Consider the following 21,220-nt stretch of genomic DNA (forward strand, 5'->3'; position numbering starts at 1 on the left):
CCCAATCCAGAGAGTGATGTGTGCCCCAAAGGGCAGAGGGCTAGGTCTAAAGATTGCCTGGCTACTGGAGCCTAAAGACTTAGCTACCCCAAGCTAGGAAACAGGACTGTGGAAGCCCGTCTGTGCAGGAGGACCTGGCAAGGGCTGGTGAAAGAATGGCAGGCCAAGGATGTGGTTGGCTCTGAAGCGAAGACGGCCTCTCAGCCTGGGTGGCGAAGGAAATGAGCAGTACCACCAACTGACAAGGAGAGAAGAAACGTTTTTCTCTGAGCAGAATGTTCCCATGGACAAAGGCCCTACACACAAGAAATTCCTTAAACTTCACCTCTTAGCAAAAATAAAGCCATGACCTAAAACTCCCTTGAAATTAGCCAAGCCGTGACCAGGCCAGAGACAGCTGCGTCTGCAGGTGAGGCCACTGGACTGCCAGCTCTGCAGCTCCCCAGCATCAGCAGCGGCAGCTTCCCTCTCAAGCCTGACCCCCAGCAGCTGCCTGTACCTCCTCCTCCCAGACACCCCACAGGGACCACGAAGATCCATCTCCATCCGAGACGCAGTCTGGAACTCCTGTGCCTGGGGCTTTCAGAACCCTTCCCTCTGCATCCTTGGAGGGGCGACACCCTGAAGTTACTTCACGGTCACCGAAGGACTCCGGCTCCTCCCCTCCCAGTTTTCCCCTCCTCCACTCTAGACAGAACATCCCCCATGAGCAGTTAGACCGGGCTCCTGGCTCACCCTCTGGCCTTCTCCAGCTTCTAGCTGAAAAGGGTTTGCCACTAGAGCCTTGGCTTTTTCTGGGCTGCAGGCAGCCTGGGGGCAGGCGAGTCAGAGCAGGGGGCCAAGCCCAGCAGGGTGAGCTGGTTCCGGGTCAGCCTCCTTGGCCAGCCCCTGCCTCTCAGGTTTCCCAGGCAGAACTCCGGGTCCGGACCTCTGAGTGGAGACACTGAAGAGACGGCCACTGACAATCACTCCTAGGAAGGCAGGTTCTGACACCGAAGAAGAGCTATGAACGCCAAGTCAGTGGCCCAGAGGATGGGCTCTGCAGTTGACATCTCCTCACACCTGCCAGTGAGATCTGAGCCTGAAGCTGTCAGCAGTCCCTGCACAGCCACTGGCCCCGCTGAGAAGGCCATACCACCTAGAGCACAGCGGCCACCTAAGTCAACAGCGGGAGAGGTGGCGTGAGAAACAAATACCCTGAAAACCGTCAGAACCCAAATAGGCACCAGTTGAGACCTCTGGCCCCTAGAAGCCTCCATTACCCTGCGCAGGGCAGCGTCCTGTCCCAGCAGGCCAAGCAAAGGCAAACAGTGACAGTCTTTGGCTGTGCTGGGCCAGGGATCCCAGGCCTGCTGTATGTCAGAACCGCTCTCCCTTCTTCTCCCCTCGGGGCCCAGGAACACTTCGGATATAGACATTGCTCCCAAGCCCTGCACACTGAAAGGTGAGAAAAGTCTGCTTTCCTCAGCAGAGAGAGGTCACCAAGGAAGTTAGGTCCCCCGAGCCTGACTTGGTGTGGTCTCGTCAAGTGGACCCTACACATCTGATTTTTCTAGTAATCGGGAACACCTCCCTCTTTGCTGTTTATTACTGAAATCTTCTCCGTAGTGGATGCACTATGGCTCCCAAATGAATGCTGTAAGATGCAAACGGCAAAGAAGAGCACTACACAGCTCGACAAGACTCGTCTCACGTCCACGATCTGAAGACAATGAGCTGAAAGGTGGGGAGGAGTGGTCGACAGGATGGGGCGTCCGCTGCCGGGCTGCTCACCCTGCTGCCGGCTCTCACACCTGGGAGACGCTGCTGGCCAGGCGGAAGGACATTCGTTTTGCTCTTTCGTTCTCCTGAAAGGGAAAACAAATGTGCGGCATTAACATGGCCCGGTGTAGCCCCTGTTCACGTGAAGAGTCCCCGTGTCCAGACTGGGACTCCCCAGAGCCCAGGTGTTTTACTCTAGCGCAGGAATGCAACGGCAAGACTCACTGCAGCCACTAAACACTACGTGCGCCCAGTGCGGTACACAAGCGGGGGTGGCTGGTCGGGCCCCGGCACCCGCAGACAGGCACTGAAGTGACGTCTCGAGTCTGCCTAGGTGGGACCAGAGGCAAGGTCAGGGAGCTCTCCTTGCTGCGAGTGACATCTCTCCTTCCCTCTCTACACCAAGGAGCTGGAAATATCCCTTGCTTTCTCCCAAACCCAAGCTCAGATAGGACACTGCGACCTGGTGTTTCTCTGCTCCTGGGGATCACAGTGTAGAAGAACCAGCACTGGGCTGCGAGTCGGGAACCCTGGCTTCTCACCCTGATTCCGCGGCTAATTCGCTGGGTGCCCTGGGCAGGTACATCCACCTCTCTGAGTTTCAAGCCTCGGTGGTAATTAGGCTTAATGAGCCCCACACGGCCCTGCCTTCTTCCTAGCCTAAGGCGCTGGCTGCAAGGGTTCATTGTCACCACTCTCGCGCCTCCCGAGCAGTCTGGCTTTAGGTTGCCCTGTACATGCTGCTTGGGTGCCCCTGCCTGGCCAACCACCCCCCACACCTGCCCGCCAGCTGGCAGCAACTCTTTACCATATGTCGCCGCCGCCTCTTGGGTTGGATGCCCTCCTGCACATACGGGGGCCATGGGAAGCCCTGGGGAGTGGAATACCCACTCTCGCTAGACACTTCTTCGGAGTCTGAGTCCTCCTGCCTCGGCTGGGCAAACCGTTTCTCCGGGTAGATCTCCTTCAACCAGCCCTCAAAGAATACTTCCAGGCAGCGGCCGGCCTCCGCCACTTCTGAGTCAGGCTGAAGGGGAAGGAGAGCAGTGATGGTCCAGCCCGTTTCCACCAGCCCATCTCTTCCCAGCCCCTCAAGAGCTCTTCAGAGAGCACAAAGCCTGGTTGGGTTTCCTGGAGGTCTAGAATGTGACATTTTCTCCTGAAGACTCAAGATAACCAATTTAGTATCATCTCTCAAAGCAGAAGTGGCCCTGACAGTTACCCACAGATGGCCAACCACTAGCACTCCCCCTTCGTCCTCCTGAGTCCATGCTGAGGCCCAAGTGTGGGAGAGAACTTAGAGAGAGCGGGGGGGGGGGGGGGGGGGCAGAGAGTCTGTTCCCAGGTCCTCATGGCAACTCAGGACCAAACCTGATATCCCCATCCAGCCATGAATCTTGGGGTCACTGGGAAATAGGGGAGAGGAAAAACAGGCAAGACATACATAATTGAACTTCGCACAGTTCCAGAACATGAGGCGGACGTCTGACACCACCTCCTCGGGGGTGGTGTAGTGAGCTGGGTCCTTCTTTTGCAGCTTCCTCCGGATGATCGACAGGTCCATGGGCCTCTTGATAATCTGGTAGTAATGCCGGGCCTTTGGGAGGAGAGAAGGGGAAGCCAAGCAGGAAGAGAAAAGCAGAGGTACAGATAAGAAGGAGGGAAAGATGGAGAACGATGTGGAACAGAAGTGAAAGAACACGAGAAAGAGAACGGCAGCAAGAAGGAAAGTGGAGAAAGAAGACAGAGAGAAGGGGTAAAGGAGGCCTGGCTCGCTGTCCATCAGGTGCGGTGCAGCGGCTGCAGGGCTGGGGGGCTGTGGTGGCCGCGGCTGGGTCTGCTAGCCTGGGCACGAGGGAACCCAACATCCAGTGGCCATGCTCTGAGCCCGCCCGGGGTACCCCTGGGACCCGCCCCGGGCCCAGGACCTCGGGAGCCGGGGGAAACAGGCGGCCTTCCTTACCAGCGGGCTCACGGGCTCGTGGAAGGGCAGGCTGAGGCTGTTGCAGCACAAGGACAGGACCAGCTTTTCGCACTTCTGCAGAAACCGGAAGGGCAGCAGGTCACTTGGCCCCGGCCCCACCTCAGGAGGGACTGAAGACAGTGACCCTGGTAACTCCAGCAGGGTCAGCTCTGTCCCATGGGGCACGGACCACCACGCGAAGGCAGAGCCCAGGCTCCCAGACCAGAGGAACATAGCCGGCAGGAGGGCATTCGCCGCAAACCCCCATGGGCCGGGCTGTTAGGCACTGCCTGAAAGGGAGGTACCTGGAAAGGCCTCCCATCCCCTCAGAAAGGCCTCCGCCCCTGGCACAGGGAGGCTGCCCCAGACAGGGAACCATGTTCCCAGAGACCCCTCCCTACCTTTTGGTCACAGATGCTCAGGCCGGGAGTGGCCCGCATCCCAGGCTGGTAATAGCGGGCATTCTCACAGTCGTACTCCATCTCGGGCTGGGTCAGGCTGCGGCACAAGGTACACACCCAATCTCCCCTGCAGAGGCAGGTGAGGCCCAGTGAGGCCTCAGCACGTGACCCAGAGCCACCTCCCCTGGCCCTCTGCTCCAAGATCCCCGGGGTGGGTGGGGGGTGGGGGGAGGCACAATGGCTTGGGAGACTTAGTCCCTAGCCCTGCCCTGTAAGGAATGGCTTCCTAACCACCAGCTTGAAAGCAATTCAGTAACTCGGGATGGAGTGAATCCAGAAAAACACAGGACTCAGCTGGGGGTTGCGATAGGAGTATGGGGACAAATCCGTGTGTGTAGGAGGAAGCTGGGAACAGAGGAAGAAAGGAAGCCCCACAAATCTAAACACCCGCCTGTCCGTGCGCACAAGGCACACGGCAGTAGGGCCGCTGACTCACAGACCTGCAGTTCACACAGGCCCACACGGGGGAGGAAGCCAGCCCGGGGAGCTGTGTGGCCTAGAAGAGGCCTCCCAGAAAAGCACGCTGCTGGGACCCGCATGGCTCACCCCGGGAAGCCGAGCAGGGCTGGCAGGTGGCAGGAGAGGTGGAACACTTTGGGGCAGCGGTCACAGCACAGCAACTCCCCCCCGTTGAGGCACACAGCGCAGAAGTCCTCGTTCTCTATTGGTACTGGGGGCCCCTTCTTGGCTCCAGGGGTCCGAGGAATGAGTCTCTGTTCCTCAGGAGAGGCACCCGCCCCCTCCGGTGGCTGCTGCCCAGCCAGAGAAGTGACAGTGACCTTTCTTCCCCCCAGACTCGGGGCCTGGATGGCGTCGGGCAGGTTGTTCTGGCTGACCTTGGAGAAGAAGGGAGTCGGCAGTCAGAGCACAGCACCAACAAGTTGTGGAGGGAGGGAGAGGACTGACTGACCAGCCCTGGGCACCAACTTATTCCCGGCGTCCAGGCCAGCCGAGCCCCGGGGATGCTGGGACAGACCCCTCACAGCCGGAGGTAAGTCCGGCCAGGCTGCAGCCCCACTCAGACCGGACTCCGGACAGGGCCAGCGCCAGAGGCAGAATTCTGACAGCAGCAGAGAGAAGAGAGGCTCCCGGGGGGGGGCCAAGCTCCAGGACCAGAGGGAGCAGAGTGGTACCTTAATGGACATGCTGGAGGACTCGGTGCCACACTCGATGATAAGCAGGAAGCTCCCGTCCTGCTCGTCCTTCTGGGGCTTCAGCTTGAACACCGGCATCTCTCCCGAAGAGGCAGCGCAGATCTTGAGCCGCTCCAGCCGCACATAGGGAATCTTAGGCTCGCTGTTGAAGGGCCTGAGGCAGGAGAGACACCGCTGGGTCTCGGGAGGAGCCTTCTCCGACCCCAGCCACTGCGTCAGCTCTTCCACAATCCCACCTTCTGCAGCTCCAGACTGCAGTCCCACCCCTGCAGGCCCCTGCCTCACCTTCCTGCCCCGGGGTGGAGGGGGGGGAGCCCTTTGTTCAAAGAAAGGGGAATTCCTAAAGTGGGAGGACCTCACACAGAGTACATGCCCCCTGCTGCAGGAGCCAGGATACCCTCCCACGGGGTCCCAGACTCCCAACCCCGCAGATCCTATAGAGGGTCTGGGAGTTGAAGAAGATGGTTGCAGGAAAACTTCTGCTTCTAGTTAAGTCATTGAGGATGCTGACTTCCTGTGCCGGCCTCCCAGGATATGAATTGGAGGGTGAGAGAGGGAGGTTGGGTCAGGAGCCTGTTACCTGATACTCTGGTTCTCTTTTGCACCCAGCTCCAGGGCTCCTTGTTCAAAATTCTCATACTCTAAGGCAAAAGACAAATACCTGTGACATACATTTATGACAACATGCCCTATAAGCCATACCTTCCACTCATATGTGCTACTCATACCTTTGGCCCACACCGCAATCCTACCATGGCTCTCCTTCCTGAGAGGGGAAGAAGGCCACCTTCTTTTAAAAAGACAAACAAGGGCAGGTACCTGGGTGGCTCAGTCAGTTAAGCATCCAACTCTTGGATTTAGCTCAGGTCATGATCTCAAAGTCCTGGGATCAAGCCCCATGTCAGGCTCCATGCTCAGCAGGGAGTCTGCTTGGGATTCTCTATTTCCCTCTCCCTCTGCCCTTCCCCCTGCACATGCTCACTCTCTCTCTCAAATAAATAAATAAAATCTTTAAAAAGAGAAACAGAGGGGTGCCTGGGTGGCTCAGATGGTTAAGCGTCTGGCTTTGGCTCAGGTCATCATCTCTGGGTCCTGGGATCAAGTCCCATGTCAGGCTCCCTGCTCAGTGGGGAGTCTGCTTTCCCCCTCCCCGTAACCTGCACCCCCCCCCCGGCTTACTCTCTCTCTCCCTCTCTCAAATGAATAAATAAAATCTTTAAAAATCAATAAACAAACAAATAAATAAAAAGAAACAGATATGGGGCACCTGGCTGGCTTAGTCGGAAAAGCACGTGACTCTTGATCTCGGCGTTGTGAGTTAGAGCCCCATGTTGGAGGTAGAGATTACTTAAATAAATAAAACTTAAAAAAATTTTTAAAGTCAAAAATAAATTAAAAAAAAACAGATAAAACTCAGAGGCTATCTAGGGGTGAGTGTTGGATCTGGTGCTAAGGGGCCAGCTTCTCACCTTACGAATGAATTCAGAAATCTCTTGTTCTCCACATACTGGTGTCACATGCTCTCAGGAGTCATTCTGTCCAGCCTTTGTCTTTTCAGCCAAGTGCTAGGATTTTAGTACTACCCGAGAGTCTAGTTCATAGTCCACAGGCAAAAGGCTCCCTGCAGCCCTACCCTGAGTAGTGCAATAGAGCCTGTGTAGACGGGCAGGTGGTGGTGTGGGGAGGGAGTAGAAAACTAGCATTTACAGAGCACCCACGCAGTGCCAGGCACTGTCCTAGGCATTTTCCATAGGCAAGCAGGGTCCAAAAAATTTAACTGCTTAAAATCCAGGGTCCCATTATTATGCAGTTAATAAGAACCAATCATTGTTCAGTTGGTCTTTCAGTCAGTATGAAAAAACAAGGAGAAAAATTATTTCATTTTCATTTATTAAATGTATAGGAAATAGAGCGATCATTACAGACTAAACATATATCTTACACTAAACAGAAAAAGTCCCAAATGCTCACTCTGCAATTGCTTTCAAACTTCCCAACCAGCCCTTGCCTATGACAGAAGAGAGGAAGCCCCGTTTGAGAAGGTGTGTAGGTAACTGAGAAGAGATCAGAGGGTATCTCCACTGTTCAAATTCCCTTTACTCTGGGGCACGACACAAACCCAAAGGCCTGCTGCGTGTGAGGCAAAGCAAGGCCAATTCTTGTGACTACACAGAAAGTCATCAAATGACCTCACTGTAGTCATTTGCCCCCTGGTCTATGACGTAGCTATGATTAGCCCCATTTACAGAGAAAGAAACCAGCTCAGAAAGGCCAAACATAAAAAGACAGAACCGGTTTTCTAAGTTCGATATACGACTCCAAAGTCAGGTATGTTCTTTTCCCTAAAATATTTTGCCAAGACTGGCCCTGCTGGGATATGTTCTTCCTGTTCCTCCCACCTCTGACCCAGACCTCCAGAACTTTTTGCAGGGAAATGTTACAGGAGGCTAAGTCCCAGCCCTGCCTGTATCAGCCCTGGCCACAGTGAGGGAAACAGAACAGGTCCCAGTAAGTCAGTTCTGGAGGGAAGAAGTGATCTGAGCCTGAGAGAGAAACGCTGCTCCCTCCGGCCTCGTGCCTGTCTCCTCTCCCGCATCTCACCCCAAGTGCTGAGCTCATGTCTATGGCCAGCACGAGTGACAGGCTGCTTGCCGACCTGCACCTCACCTTTTGGGTTCCGGTACTGCTGCAGAGCCATGGATGTGTTGATCGCTGGGACCAGTGGAGGTTTCTTCACAGAGAGGTTAATTGGCTCCTCCAGTTCTGAAGGCATAGCCAGATCCTTGGAAACCTCCAGACCCGGGGTTGTGGGGTCTTGTCCCAGGGAGTCAGTGAAGCGGGTAGAATCCTCACTTTCCATCTTTTAAAAGCGGAAGTCCAACAAGAATCAAAGAAATCAGGCATTTTTGCTGTTAGTAGTCATAGAGCTATTAAGCTGAGGCCAGGATAAGCCCTTCAGGGGCCACCCTGCTGCCCAGTGATGAGCAGAGGAAGTTGAATGTCATTTCCCCAGGACTTACCTTACACAGGGCTTTCCTGAGAGAGGGGTCAGAGCCATCTGCAGGGCACAGGCTCCCTGCAGCTCGGCCAGAGCCAGGACTGCAGCTGGATCCAGTCTCCGGCTGCATGTCAGAAGCTGGAAGCATGCTCTGCAGAGGACAAGTTGCCAGACTTGGCATAGTCTGGATGGGACCAGACATCGGGGTGGGCCTGGCCTGTGAGTGATCACTTGCTAGGCTTGTGATGGTCTGGGAGGAATCACTCATCAGACTGGGCATGGACTGGGGCACGCTGCGCACAAGGCTGGGTATGGTCTGCAGATGACTGACTGTCAGGCTGGGCATAGCCTGGTTTTGACCACTCATCAGGCTGGACACAGTTGTGGGCGTGCCGCTCAGCAGGCTTGGGACCATGTGGGAAGGGGCAGCAGTCAGGCTGCTCACGCTCTGGACTTGTGGCTCTAGGGTCCTTGCCAGACTGGTAGATGACAGCTCCATCTCCAGCGTGTTGGAAAACCCCATGATGCTCACCGAAGTGGAGTGCTGCAGGAGCGAAGACAGGGCAGACTCAGGCCATTGGCAGGGGTGGGGGGAGGGGAGGAGAGATGCAGCCCTCGAGAGCTCCCATGCTCAGATTTCACTCTGGCCTCAGAGTCTAGTAGCTGCAGGGAAGTCAGACAGCACATGAGCCCTATTCCCATTCCCCTACACCAAGGAGGCTGCTAGGCTCTGACAGAGAGGCGGGCACAGACTGAGGACGCTGGTGTGCGTGCGTGTTTGTGAGAAGGACAGAGACAAAACAGTGTGGGAGAGTGACAGAGATCGCCTACCACCTGCCCTGAGGGTGGCGCGTGCACACACACACACACACACACACGGAACCACCACCAGCCCACACCCCTCACCCCCCATCCAGTACCTAGGCAAAGGATCAGACTGTGGGATCAGCCCTCCAACTTCACATTCCCCTCTGACTAAACCACTAGTGCCTTCTCATCCCTTCTGGGTTTCCTGTGGGCTAATTTCTGCTACATAAAAATGGAAGGAAGTCCAGAAGGCTCAAACTCTGGTCTGCCTCAGACCTTCTCTGAGATAATGCCAAGGCCTGGGGGGACCCAATCAGTCCTGGGGAACCTGAGCCAACTCCAGGCCCTTTTCACAGGCTTGTTCAGATCAACTCCAGAACCACTAGCATTAAGGGAAGGCTTGACCAAGAGATGTGAAAGTCTTCCCTAGCCCCACTCTACCTGCCAAAGACCTTCTAAACCAAAGGTAAAGAACATCAGAGCAGCTAGGTCTTAATATGTCCCAGTCTGGACAGTCATTGGATTAGGCCGTAACTTCCCAACCCCAAGAATTGTTTTCTCCTGTCTAACTGCTTGATGGTGTAGGGAGAAGAGACCTAAAGGTTCACAAAGAGAAGTTAAAGACATACAGATTTCTGCACTGGTTGCATTCCATTTCTCAGATTGGAGAACCACATTTGATGGAGGGAGGACAGTGAGAGACTGGTTCTAAATGTAACCTTTAGGAATTTAGAAGTTTGATATCCCTGCCTTTTTTTTTTTTTTTTTAAGACTAAAGATAGAACAATTTGACGTCTTTTGAAAGTCAAAGGGGAAACAAAGAGTAAACATCTCTAAGCTTCCCAAATCAGTGTCTTCAGCCTTTCCCCATGAGTAAGATATTCAAATTTCCACAGGAAAGTAAATACTTCAAATATCATCTCAAATTTCACTATAAAATTAGCAAAGCCATTTAACAGTGAAGAAAAGGCTGTCCTCACCTCAGTGAACGTCACCCAGTTCTTCAAGTCAGATTCTAGAAGGGAAGCATCAGTGAGGCATCCCTCCTCCCTCGCCCAAGCTAATTCCAAACCTCATCAATTCTACCCCTTACACAATTCACACATCTTCCCACTAATTCTTCTCTCTATTGCTGGTGCCCTAGCCTGGGTTACACTCCTGTATTTTCCCAGATGACAGCAGTAGCCTCCTCAGTGGAGAAATATTTTCAAAACACAAATCTGAGTATTACTCAGCCATCAGAAAGGATGATTACACGACATCTGCATTGACATGGATGGAATTGGAGGAGATTATGCCAAGTGAAATAAGTCAAGCAGGGGCGCCTGGGTGGCACAGCGGTTAAGTGCCTGCCTTCGGCTCAGGGCGTGATCCCGGCGTCACGGGATCGAGCCCCACATCAGGCTCTTCTGCTATGAGCCTGCTTCTTCCTCTCCCACTCCCCCTGCTTGTGTTCCCTCTCTCGCTGGCTGTCTCTATCTCTGTCGAATAAATAAATAAAATCTTTAAAAAAAAAAAAAAGAAAGAAGTCAAGCAGAGAAAGACAATTATCATATGGTTTCACTTATTTGTGGAACATAAGGAAAAGCAGGGGGATCATTAGGAGAAGGAAGGCAAAAATGAAGGGGGGGATCACAGAGCGGGGAGACAAACCATGAGAGACTGTGGACTCTGGGAAACAAACTGAGGGTTTTAGAGGGGAGAGGGGTGGGGGGATGGGCTAGCCCGGTAATGGGTATCAAGGAGGGCACGTATCGCGTGGAGCACTGGGTGTTATACGCAAACAATGAATCATGGAACACTGCATCAAAAGCTAATGATGTACTGTATGGTGACTAACATATCATAATTAAAAAAAACAAAACCCACAAATGTGACCACATCATTCCTTTGCATGAAGCCCCGCAGTGCATTCCACATTCTTAGGACAACTGTGAAAATGACTGCCCATCCCCTGTCCTACTCAGCAGCCACAGTTCACACAACAATCCTCCCATTCTCTGAGCTCCAGCCACTCAGACATTTTTTTCAATCCCTGAAACATGCCAAGCTCTCCTTTCACCTACGACCTTCATCCCCTTCAAACAGACTGCTTCCCCTCCGTGGAACATTCTCCTATCCCTGTCCCTGTACCACGTATCCTTCTAAACTCAGCTCACCTGTGATTTTTTGTATCAAAGCCTCTTTTCATTCTGTGGCCCAGACCTCATTCCTCCCTTTTACATTCTTGTAACTCCCCCGCCCCCTTTTTTCCCCTGTATTCTCAAAGTTGTGAGACCATTTGATGAATTTCTATTTTCTCCCATAAATCGTAAATTCCATTAGGGCATGGATTTTTACCTAGTTAGCTTACCCATTGTACTTCTAGACCCAGAAGCAGTGCCTGGCTGAATAAATGAATTCATGAGCTATTTAAAAATTTTTTAAAAAACAACAACGTGTGATTGTTTATCCTACAAATCTTAAACCACATAAATAGCAGCTCCATTCTATTAACAACTGGGTCTATGCATCACTCGTCTTTATATAGCTAACATTTATTGAGCACTTATTATATGCGAGGAAATCCTCGCACAGCCCTCATCACAGACGTCAAAGGGTTGCTGTGAAGGTGACAAGAACGAATCCAGGTAGAGGTTTGGAACAATGTCTGCCATGCGGCAGGTGCTCTGTGACCCCCGGCAACTGCTACTGCTCCCCCAGTACTGTGACTGTTAGCGTTGTTCTCGAACTCTGCACTTGAGAAAAATGAGGCTCAGTAAGGCATCTGAAGTTTTTTATGTAATTGTACACATAATTTTGTAAGTTTCCATTTCCCTTTATTTGTGCTCACACATAGAAATGCAGTTGATTTTTGTAGATTGACCTTGTACCCAGAGACCTTGCTGTCATGCTTGGGGGATTTCTGTGCACACAAATCATGCCAGCCGTGACTAGTTACGTTTCACTTCTTCCTTTCTCTGCGTTTGTTTTTCCGGCCTGACTCTGCCAGCTAAGTACGGGAGGACCAGGTCAAATGGGAGTAGTGATAGTAGCCATCCTAGTCTCATTCCTGATCTCGGGGGATCCTTTCAGTATTTCACCAACTAAGCATGACACGTGATGTGGGATTTTTACAGATTTAGAATCCCGCTCTCCGACGCCAAAGCCACACTCTTGACTGTGGCCTATCTGGCTGCATCCTTCTCTGTGCAAACTCACCCTCTCCTCTCCCACACTCTGTGCTTCAGCCTCTGTCCTTCCCTCGCCTGCTCTCCTCGACCTTCACTCTCTTCCTCTCCTGTTTTACTTTTTTCTTATCATCTCTTTCTCTTCTCTCCCAACGCTTTTCCCTTATTATTTCAAAGCAGCTAGTAAAGCTTATATGTTCTATTCTTAATTCTCAATTTTAAAAGCAGATGAGCTAAATATAAATGCCCTCTGTCTCCCAAAAGAGAGGTTTTTTATAGGTTCATTGGTAGTTCAATAGTGTTCAATAAAAAGACTCCAATTTGCTCTACAGTCTAAGTCCCAAGATAAGAAATATCGAGGAGAAGGAGGTCTGGGGAGAATGCTCAAAGCACATTGTGTAGATTAAGCATGGAAGAGCTATCTCAAACATGCAGTGACCTGCCTCCCTTGGTATCCCCACTGTCCTGGTTAAGATTCTGTCTTTCCTTATCTGGTTGCAATCCCTTTTGTAATATATAACGGTCTAATCCTGTGAGCTGGTTTCTTTCACCCTTTCCCGATTTGACGTGTATATTTACTGCAGCTCTGGTGGTCATCTCATCTGCCAATGACATAGATGGCTCTCTCTATGAGATCCTTGGTGCCAAGCGTGAAGGGCACCAAAATCTACCTGGGACAGTCCCAAGGAATAACTGTATGTATGGTCAGGTGCTGTATGTCACAAAATAGGCACACCATTAAATTCCCAAAGACAAAAACTCCCTGGATTAGAGGCAGGCTGTCTCCACCTCTGTCTCCAGCTCAGAGGCAGGATATCTTTGTAGGATATCAACTCCCTTGTCCTGATTACTTATTGCATATCATGAAGTGTGACTTAATAGCATGATAGAGGAGGGCATGCAGACTGAGCTGTGGAAGAACTATGGAAATTCTATCACACTTTATTTTGAGCTGGGCCTGTTGAACCCAGCACACAGCACAGGGTCAATAACATATCCTAAGATACCGCAGGCTAGACTAGTCTTCCTCCTGTTCACACCCACAGCCAACCTCAAAGAGACCAAGGCCATCAGGAAGTGGGGGGAAGCTTTGGTAGTGGTGAAAAGAACCTCAGAAACGTCCATGGCAGAACTCTGAGAAGGATCTCAGAGAAAGTGCAAGGTGGAAGGCAGCCCCACCCCATTTCTATGGGCTCTACAAATACAGTGGCATTTTGGGAACATAGGTACACTGTATGTCTGTATTTTTGATATTTCATTTGGCTCTCTGGAGTGAAGAGGTACAAAATATGAAAACGGCAGGGACTATTTCTTGTACAGGAAGAAAGAGAGGATTGAGAACCTCCATCCTACCCCGCCACCACCGCTACCAGGTGAGCAGGGAGAAGGGGAGGGCCAAATTTCAGGGCCCGGAAAGGAGGCTGGGTCTCCAGGGCCTGGAAGGAAGGACGGGGCTTCTTGAGAGCGTGCCAGGCTTGGGAATGTGGCTGCGCTGGATACTTGGTGCTGCACACACAGGAGGAGCTCCTCCGTCCGTGGAGATGCTGCCCTCTCTAGCACCCAGGATTGTTCAGGTCAGATGAGAGAAGGCAAAATGATATGGTTGGCTGTAAGGTCTGGCGGGGCAACCGCCTCCAAGTTGTCAGCTACATAACAGACACCTTGCCTTCTTCACATACAAAATCTACAGATTTCATGAGTGAAAAATATGTATTTTGAGGTTTGGAAGTGAAAATAAACTATTTTCTAGTTCAGGGGAGGAAGACAAGTCAAAAATGCCAAAAACACTCACTCTGACGATCAGCTCAGCTCATCACTGGGGTACGAGGGGAGACTGCCCTGGGCCTCCTCTCCTGCATCTCCTCACTTGCTCCTACTTTTCTCTCCTTCCCCGTACTTGCACGTCCCTGTCTCTGTCCCTTCCCTCTTCTTGTTTTTCTTCCTTGATCTCTGTTTGCCACCTGCCTGACCTGTGACCTGTCTGAATAACGCCACCTGGAACCTACAGATCTACCTGTCTGAACCACCTGCCTCCACAACTTGCCGGACCTGTGACCTCCCTGAACCATCTGACCTTCCACCTCTTCTACCAGTCACCTAGGCCATTCTTCACCCACCTAGCCTGCCTCCTGTTTGACCTCTGCTCTTCTATCTGCTGCCCTCCTCCCCATCCTCACCATGTAGATCTTGCTCTGGAGTTCGATGTGCTTACATTATTGTGATGATTGGCACACGATGTTGTCAAAATTCAGAGAAAGCACTGTTCTTTCATTCAACAGAAAAGGAAACTGAGACACAGAGGGATGACACAGATTTCCGAAGCTTATATAGACCCAAGACTAGGAATCTGGGCCCAGCCTTAAAAATCTGCTGGCTGGTCTTGATTTTGTGCCATTAGCTAGAAAGCTAGTGCTCTAGTAAGACAGAGAAGTCAATAAACAGACACTTAATGCACATGCCCTGAGTTTAATATAAATTTCAGGTTCTTACAGTAGCAAGATAGTATTGCTGGGGATAAAGTAGCACAAATACGGTGGTGTTCCACAGAAATTAATTTTCCAAATATCTGAAACATACCTCTTTCAGTAACAAAACACAATTGGCTTTAAAATAATAGGAGTACTTCTAAGATTTCACACACTACCTTGTCATAATAAACAGAGTACACGGAGCCTCATGAGACCGTTCCTTAGGGACATAAAGGAATTTGGACGGATCTATCGCTGGAGTGGGCTGTAGTTCAGTGATGCTTTAAGGCCCGTAGAGCCTAGCCTGTCCTTTCACCGAATGACCTCAAAATGTGGCACTTGCCCAGGTGATGTTTCCTGTCTTCTCCCTCGTCTTTGGCTGCCATTACAGAAGTCCTGACTCCTTGCTTCTACTCTGGTTACTGCTCCAATGCAGGAAAATGAACACTTTCAGAGGAGACCATATAACTAAGCTTGCGGTCAAGACCTCTGACGAGACACCTGAGCGTGGACTTATGACCTCATGCTGAACAGCGTGTGGGTCTGTGACCTCTGTTCTTGCTGCTGCTCCGAAGATTCCCTTGCTCACTTCTGGTTTTAGGGTTTTGCCCCAGTCGTTAGAATTATCACAGACTGACCACCCTGTAAACATACAGAGGAGAAGGGAGCAATGACTTGGAAATTGTGTCTTGGAAACACATAGAAGGCCTTCACTCTGGTTGAAGGAAACAGATAAGGAGACAAGGATTGGGGTAAACAGATTTGTGAATTAAACATTGGAATATCTGAGTGTTTCGACAGCGTCAGATCAGGAGGACTGGTTGAACATTAGTAGATCTTCCAACAACTGAATCAGACACCTGAGGAAGGAACTAACTTTCCTAGCAAGTGGTTTCACGAGCTGATTTTTAATAGCAAAGTTGTTGCTCTTGATGACAGTGAGTGCGCCCCCAGCTCGGTGAAAAGCTCTTGTGCAAATTAAGGCTATCCCTGTGCATGCAACTATGGTAATATATGCTAACGACCAGAGTCAAATGGGGAAACACTCATGGGTGCTGAAGAGAGAAGAACTGAAGAGTGCCCAGCGCCCTGATGATTCAGGAAAGACAGAAAAAGCAAAGAGGATCCCAGAGTCTGAGGAGGAAGGAAGAGAAAAGGAGTAAGATTCTAGTAAAACCTGAAGTAAAAGCCAGAATGAGTGGACCCCTTAAAACCCAAGCCTTGAAGACCTAGGAAAATTAGACCAGAGATATTTTGGCCAGGCCAATGTAAGGAAATTTAGGGTCCAGGAACAAGGATTTGTTTTCTCATGGACCAGGAGACCTAGACAAGGATCTTGGATTTGGTCTGTGAATGAAATCAGGCTAGAACTGAGGGAAGAGCCTTCCTAGAGGAATGCAGGGAGCCAGACCTGAGGAATACTTGGCTTGGCTTCTGAGCAGGAGAGAGATCTCTGTACAGTTCTGCATCCGCTGACCAGAACCCAGGCTGTGCCATAAGAAAGCCTCCCGAGGCCCTGGGAAGGTTCTGGGCGAGTTCTGCTGTTGAGGCCAGGCTTTGAGGAAACAATCATTCCTGGAGTTGAGAAGCCATGATCTGGCCCACAGACGGAGACCTGGAGACTGTGAAGGCAGGATGCCCTGTATGTCCTTACGTAAGCCAAGATTTAGAGTATGAGTTTAAGCAAGATATTTCCCATCTCTGGGCTTTAATTTCCTCCTCCACAGGTTAATGTAAATCTGAGTTGTAAGACTCAGATTACGAGCTCAGGCATCAAAGTGCTTTGGTAATGATGTGAAGGCTCTATGTGAGTCATTACCCCTTCCTCCTCTGCGTCGCTCTCACTAATGTGGACCACAGGAGTGCCTACTGCTTAGGCGCCCTTTACTAAAGTACATCCCAGACTCCTCTGAAGCCATAAGCAGTATCCTGGTGGCCTCTCAGTCCTCTGTGGAGGATGTGGACTACATGTGAGCAGAACAGAGGTCCCCCTTGCAGCTGAATTAGGGCTCAGACAGGCTCTCTGTGATGCCTACAGCCTTGACTTCACGAGAGCTTTGAGGAAGAGAGTGTGGGTGTTTTTCAGCAGTCGACTCATTCAGAAGTACAAATGAAGCCATCAAAATGTCTTCCAGTTTCACTCAGAATGTAAGGAGTTCTGCTGTCACGCTGTAACCGTGGTCTCTCTTCAGAGTGCTAAACCAAGATGAGGCAACCGCCAGGGCCAGACAGATGTCAAAATTCATTCCAGAACGCCCTGCTAGATACAGGGAAGGTGGTGCGGAAAGCTGCTTCTGAGACTCCAGAGCTCGAGCCACTAGAAAACCCATTTGAAAACTTTCCTGTCTCACTTTTCCGCAGCAATGTTTTCGCCAGTAACTCAGCACCAACTCGAAAGTACGTGTGCACAGCTGCTGTTCCATAACCGAAGTCCTCCTCGCGGTGATGTAACATCAGTCAGTGGCTCAGAACGCGAATGCGTCCCTGCGGAACACCCGCAGAGACGCCTGGTGCCCCGGCTTCCTCTGGTCTGTGGCCTTCACACAGACCTCTGACTTCCCCAGTACTCACAGGCCATCACAGGCTTAGGAGCGGGCCAGAAGCTAAAACACCTTTACCAGACGAGGCTGAGTCCTAAGCCCTCTCCCCAGCAGGGCCTCAGACTATTCCAACGAGTGTAAAGAGGAAAATCTAGCAAGTGAGAGGCCAGATGGAGTCCTGCTTCTCCCACTGCAGTGCGTAAGGAGAGGTGATCTAACCTAGCCCCTGAGCGCAGCCAGGGTCAGGAACACGTGCTCTGGTCCTAACTTTGCCAATGCTCTGCTGTAGAGCTCTTAGGTGGGTCACTTAAGCTCTCTGTGTCTCAGTTTCCACATCTTTCAAAGGGGAATATGAAAGTGGCTTCCTCATAGTACTTCTAGGATAAACAAAGAAATAAAATGGAATAATCCATGTAAAAACCTAAGGGAACAGGTAGAAAAACGCTATACAAAGTATTATCATTCAATGATAAGATGCTCAAAATGTTGTTTGGTGTCCTCAACCGTCACACCCTCCACCACACCCAGTCCCAGCTTCAAGGCAATGAATTCCCTCAAAAAGAAAGCCCCTTTTCTTATTTTAGTAGCTTTGTGTCTAACCAGTACCTCTCTCCGCCAAGTAGACCCAAAGGCTCCTCTGGGCCAGGATGGCAACATTGAGGTTCATTTTTCGGGGAGTCCAAGCCATGAAGAAGCCTATAAAACATCAGGAAAAGGCCGGGCCACCTGCTCCTCTGAACCTCTGCCTGAGCCCAGGTTGATAAGGGCCAGGGGCAGCTCAAAATGAGAGATTGAGTTCCTAGGACCTTCGCTAACCCCACTGCCATCCCACAGCCACACAGTAGGGCGGCGTCCCCTTGATGCTCAGAGAGCCCTGTGGGCCACCGGCACGCGCACACGGACTCTGTGTTTGCACACGGCTCACCTCCCTCCCTTTGTGCTGTGCACGGGAACAGAAGCAAGCCCCGTTACAGAAGCAGCGGCACCTTCTGCACGGCTTCTACTACCCCTCGAGCACTGGCAACCCCCATGTTTCCTTCTGAACCACTGACATCTAGAGCCGCCTACCTTCTGGGCACCCTCTCATGTAGCTTCCACAGGAGAGCGCCAACAGTTCAAATTTAACTTTTTCATCCCCCAAAACAGGTCCTTCTTCCCATGCTCCCAGCTCAGTGAATGGCAACCCAGTGGGCAAGACAGACCCGGGTGTCAAGCCAAAGGACTTTCTCTCCCTCACTTTCCACCACCAATCAGACTCCAAGTCCAAAAGCTCCTGTGATCTGACCCCTTGAAGTCCACGCTTCCTCCTTATACCCATTGTCACTGGTTCCAGTCAGTCTTTCCTCGTTCTCCTCTGTACTATTTTGGTCTCCCTTCCTACAGCGAAAGTGACCTTTCTAAAATTTAATTCAAACCGCGTCCCTCCTTGCCAGAAATCCTCTCTTCACTCCTCACAACCCCAGGACTGAACGCTGAACTCTGCGGCATCGTTTAGAAGGCCTTCCGAGCACTCTGGTTCCGTTCCCGTTCCCCAGCACACCTCGTGTTCCCACCCAGCCAAGTTATCTGAACCCCCCTAAGTGCTCCAGGCTTCCTCTCACTTCTGGACCTTCCTACTGGCCATTCCCTTTGATTACTCAGTCTAACCCTCCCCCTCATCCCCCTTCACTAGACTCATGTCTTTAAATCTCAGCTTAAAATCATGCCCCTGGGAAGTCCTCCGTGAAAGTTTTTACAGTGTTACATGCACCTTCTCTACACCCCGGTGACCTTCCCAGCACTTTATCACCTTTACTGTTGCTGCTTATTTAACTGTCTCTCCCACGAGACTGTAAGCTCCAATGTGAGACTCTTATTCACTGATATGTCCCTGACATCTAGCAAAACAGCTGGCACACACTAGGAGAGGAGATGAATCTGTATTTTTTGAACATTGAGTGAGTAAATAACTGGATGAATGGATGCATAGCCCAAGTACAAATAGTTAAACCCCTGAGAGCCACAAAGGGCCCATTGACAGCATCGCTATGGCTTCTAGGCCAAACTGTTTTCGGCAGGACAGGCCCAGCACAGACCAAAACCCACTAATACCAGAGGCCTTGCCTGACTTCAAGAGCCACCAGGGATTTGCAAGCTACCATTTCATCTTTGCCATCCCTTACTTTTCGGAAATCTCTTCTCATGTATCGCTGGGATAGACTATGTGGTGATGGTGCCAGGGAAACACGGTGAGAAGCAGGTACGCAGAACAGCTGAAGCACTGGGGCTGCAGAGCCAGAGCCGTGTGCAGGGCTGAGTGTGCAGGCTGGGGGGTACCCAACCGCTGACAAAGCTCCAAGTACGTGGCTAAGAGAAGACGCCAGGAGGCCTGAGGGTACCAGACCAGAGGAGGCAGCAAGATATAGGAACAGTGCCAAGGGAGACAGGGAAGGCCGAGTGAGGTTCCAGCTAGGACGATGACAGGGATGAGGGTGAAGGGCAGGGATAAGGGGAGGACAGCTGACAAGTTGTGGGGTTCTGGGTTGTTACCAGAGTAAATGAACCCTTCTAGCAAGCAGGTAAGTTGGTGGACACGAAGGGCTCCTGCGGCTTATCTTCAAGAGCTCTCAGGGTCCCTCAGTGCTCAGCCACCCCTGCAGACCATTCACCCGACAAACTCCACTGAGGGAAAATCTAAAGCAAATCGACTTCGGGTCGTGCGGCCACAGAAAATATTTTCCCCGTTTTTGTTGCAGAGAAAAAACAGTCCAGTCTTTGGATTCTGACAAGTCTTCTTTTAAATAAACCTCAGCCCTTTCATCTACTAGCTAGAGGGCCCAGACCTCAGTTTTCTCAGCTAGAAAATGGGGATGGCCACCTCACAGAACCATGAAGCCCCATGCACCATTCCAGGCACAGCGTAAGCATGTCATAAACTGGCTTTCTTTCCCTTTTCCTTCCCCCTTCCACTCTAAACGAAGCCCAATTGGTCCCATTTTAAGTGTGTATGTGGGAGTGGAAATGGGCATGAAGGAGGACCTGCGTTGCTGACTCATTAGGACAGAAGGCATGAGTCAGGGCTGTGTAATACCCAGGGATGGAACAGGGACACTCCTCCCCCCACCCAGTCATCCTCATCCAGGTCCCCGGGGTCTTGGCTGGTAGTGGGTCCCCTGTGGTCAGGGAAAGCAGGCTTCATTGGTACCTTTCTCACCACATTCGGAGAGGAGTGCTGGATGGTGCCGTCCAGTGGGGGGACACCGGGAGGGGTTTCCGCCCCAGACGCCTGGGGCAAGTTAGCAGCAGTATTCTTGTCAAGAGGGAGAGCTGGCTTTGGACCTTCAGATGCTGGCGGCTCGTCTGAAGCCTGAAGGAGAAAATAAGAACTTGGGTGGGTTTTCCCGCAAAGAGCAGCGGCGGCAAAGGCTAATGCCCACCCTGCATTGCCCATTGCTACCAGCTACGCATTGTGAGCTGCTGAAAAGTTTTTCAGAAAGATCCTCTTATCTAAACACTTTGTAAGACTACATCCTGATATGACAGGCTTGGGATAGAACCCAAACGGAGAATTCTGGGCTAACTCTGTCATATTCACCACAGCGATCCTCACACTTCTGACTGAACATTTTGTCTGTGGTCCTCGATGAACCCTAGACCTTTCTCTGCCATCCTCAGGATAATGTCCTATCTCCTCAAAGGAACTGAGCCTCAGAGGGAGACATCTGAAGCATGACCTGACATTGCCAGTGCTAAAGCATAAGTGTGAGGCCTTCTATTTTATAATGAAGTAGAAGTCCATAGAGCTGCTTTGAAGATATAAATGTGATTACAGATTTAAAGGAGACACCACAGGGGGAAAAGTGAGAAAGGATGGGGAGAAGGGGCTAGAACAGGAAGCTCTGGAAAAAAGGACAAGCAC

General features: G+C 51.3%; 1 protein-coding gene across 1 annotated transcript in view; it reads right to left on the bottom strand.

The window, feature by feature from the left end:
• Positions 1 to 1,551: 1,551 nt before the first annotated feature.
• The window catches only part of TRIM66 (tripartite motif containing 66), a 46,222-nt gene continuing 26,553 nt past the window's right edge, over positions 1,552 to 21,220 (bottom strand). Inside the window, exons 11-21 of the mRNA XM_040631315.1 lie at positions 20,507 to 20,668; positions 8,360 to 8,881; positions 8,007 to 8,199; positions 5,920 to 5,980; positions 5,319 to 5,493; positions 4,732 to 5,021; positions 4,126 to 4,252; positions 3,725 to 3,799; positions 3,206 to 3,358; positions 2,570 to 2,788; positions 1,552 to 1,847 (exon numbers count right to left, since the gene is read on the bottom strand). Of these exons, the coding sequence (XP_040487249.1) occupies positions 1,788 to 1,847; positions 2,570 to 2,788; positions 3,206 to 3,358; positions 3,725 to 3,799; positions 4,126 to 4,252; positions 4,732 to 5,021; positions 5,319 to 5,493; positions 5,920 to 5,980; positions 8,007 to 8,199; positions 8,360 to 8,881; positions 20,507 to 20,668 (2,037 nt within the window). The 3' untranslated portion in view covers positions 1,552 to 1,787. The remainder of the gene's footprint in view (positions 1,848 to 2,569; positions 2,789 to 3,205; positions 3,359 to 3,724; positions 3,800 to 4,125; positions 4,253 to 4,731; positions 5,022 to 5,318; positions 5,494 to 5,919; positions 5,981 to 8,006; positions 8,200 to 8,359; positions 8,882 to 20,506; positions 20,669 to 21,220) is intronic.

This window comes from Ursus maritimus, unplaced genomic scaffold, assembly GCF_017311325.1.
Source record: "Ursus maritimus isolate PB19 unplaced genomic scaffold, ASM1731132v1 scaffold_16, whole genome shotgun sequence".
NCBI lineage: Eukaryota > Metazoa > Chordata > Mammalia > Carnivora > Ursidae > Ursus > Ursus maritimus.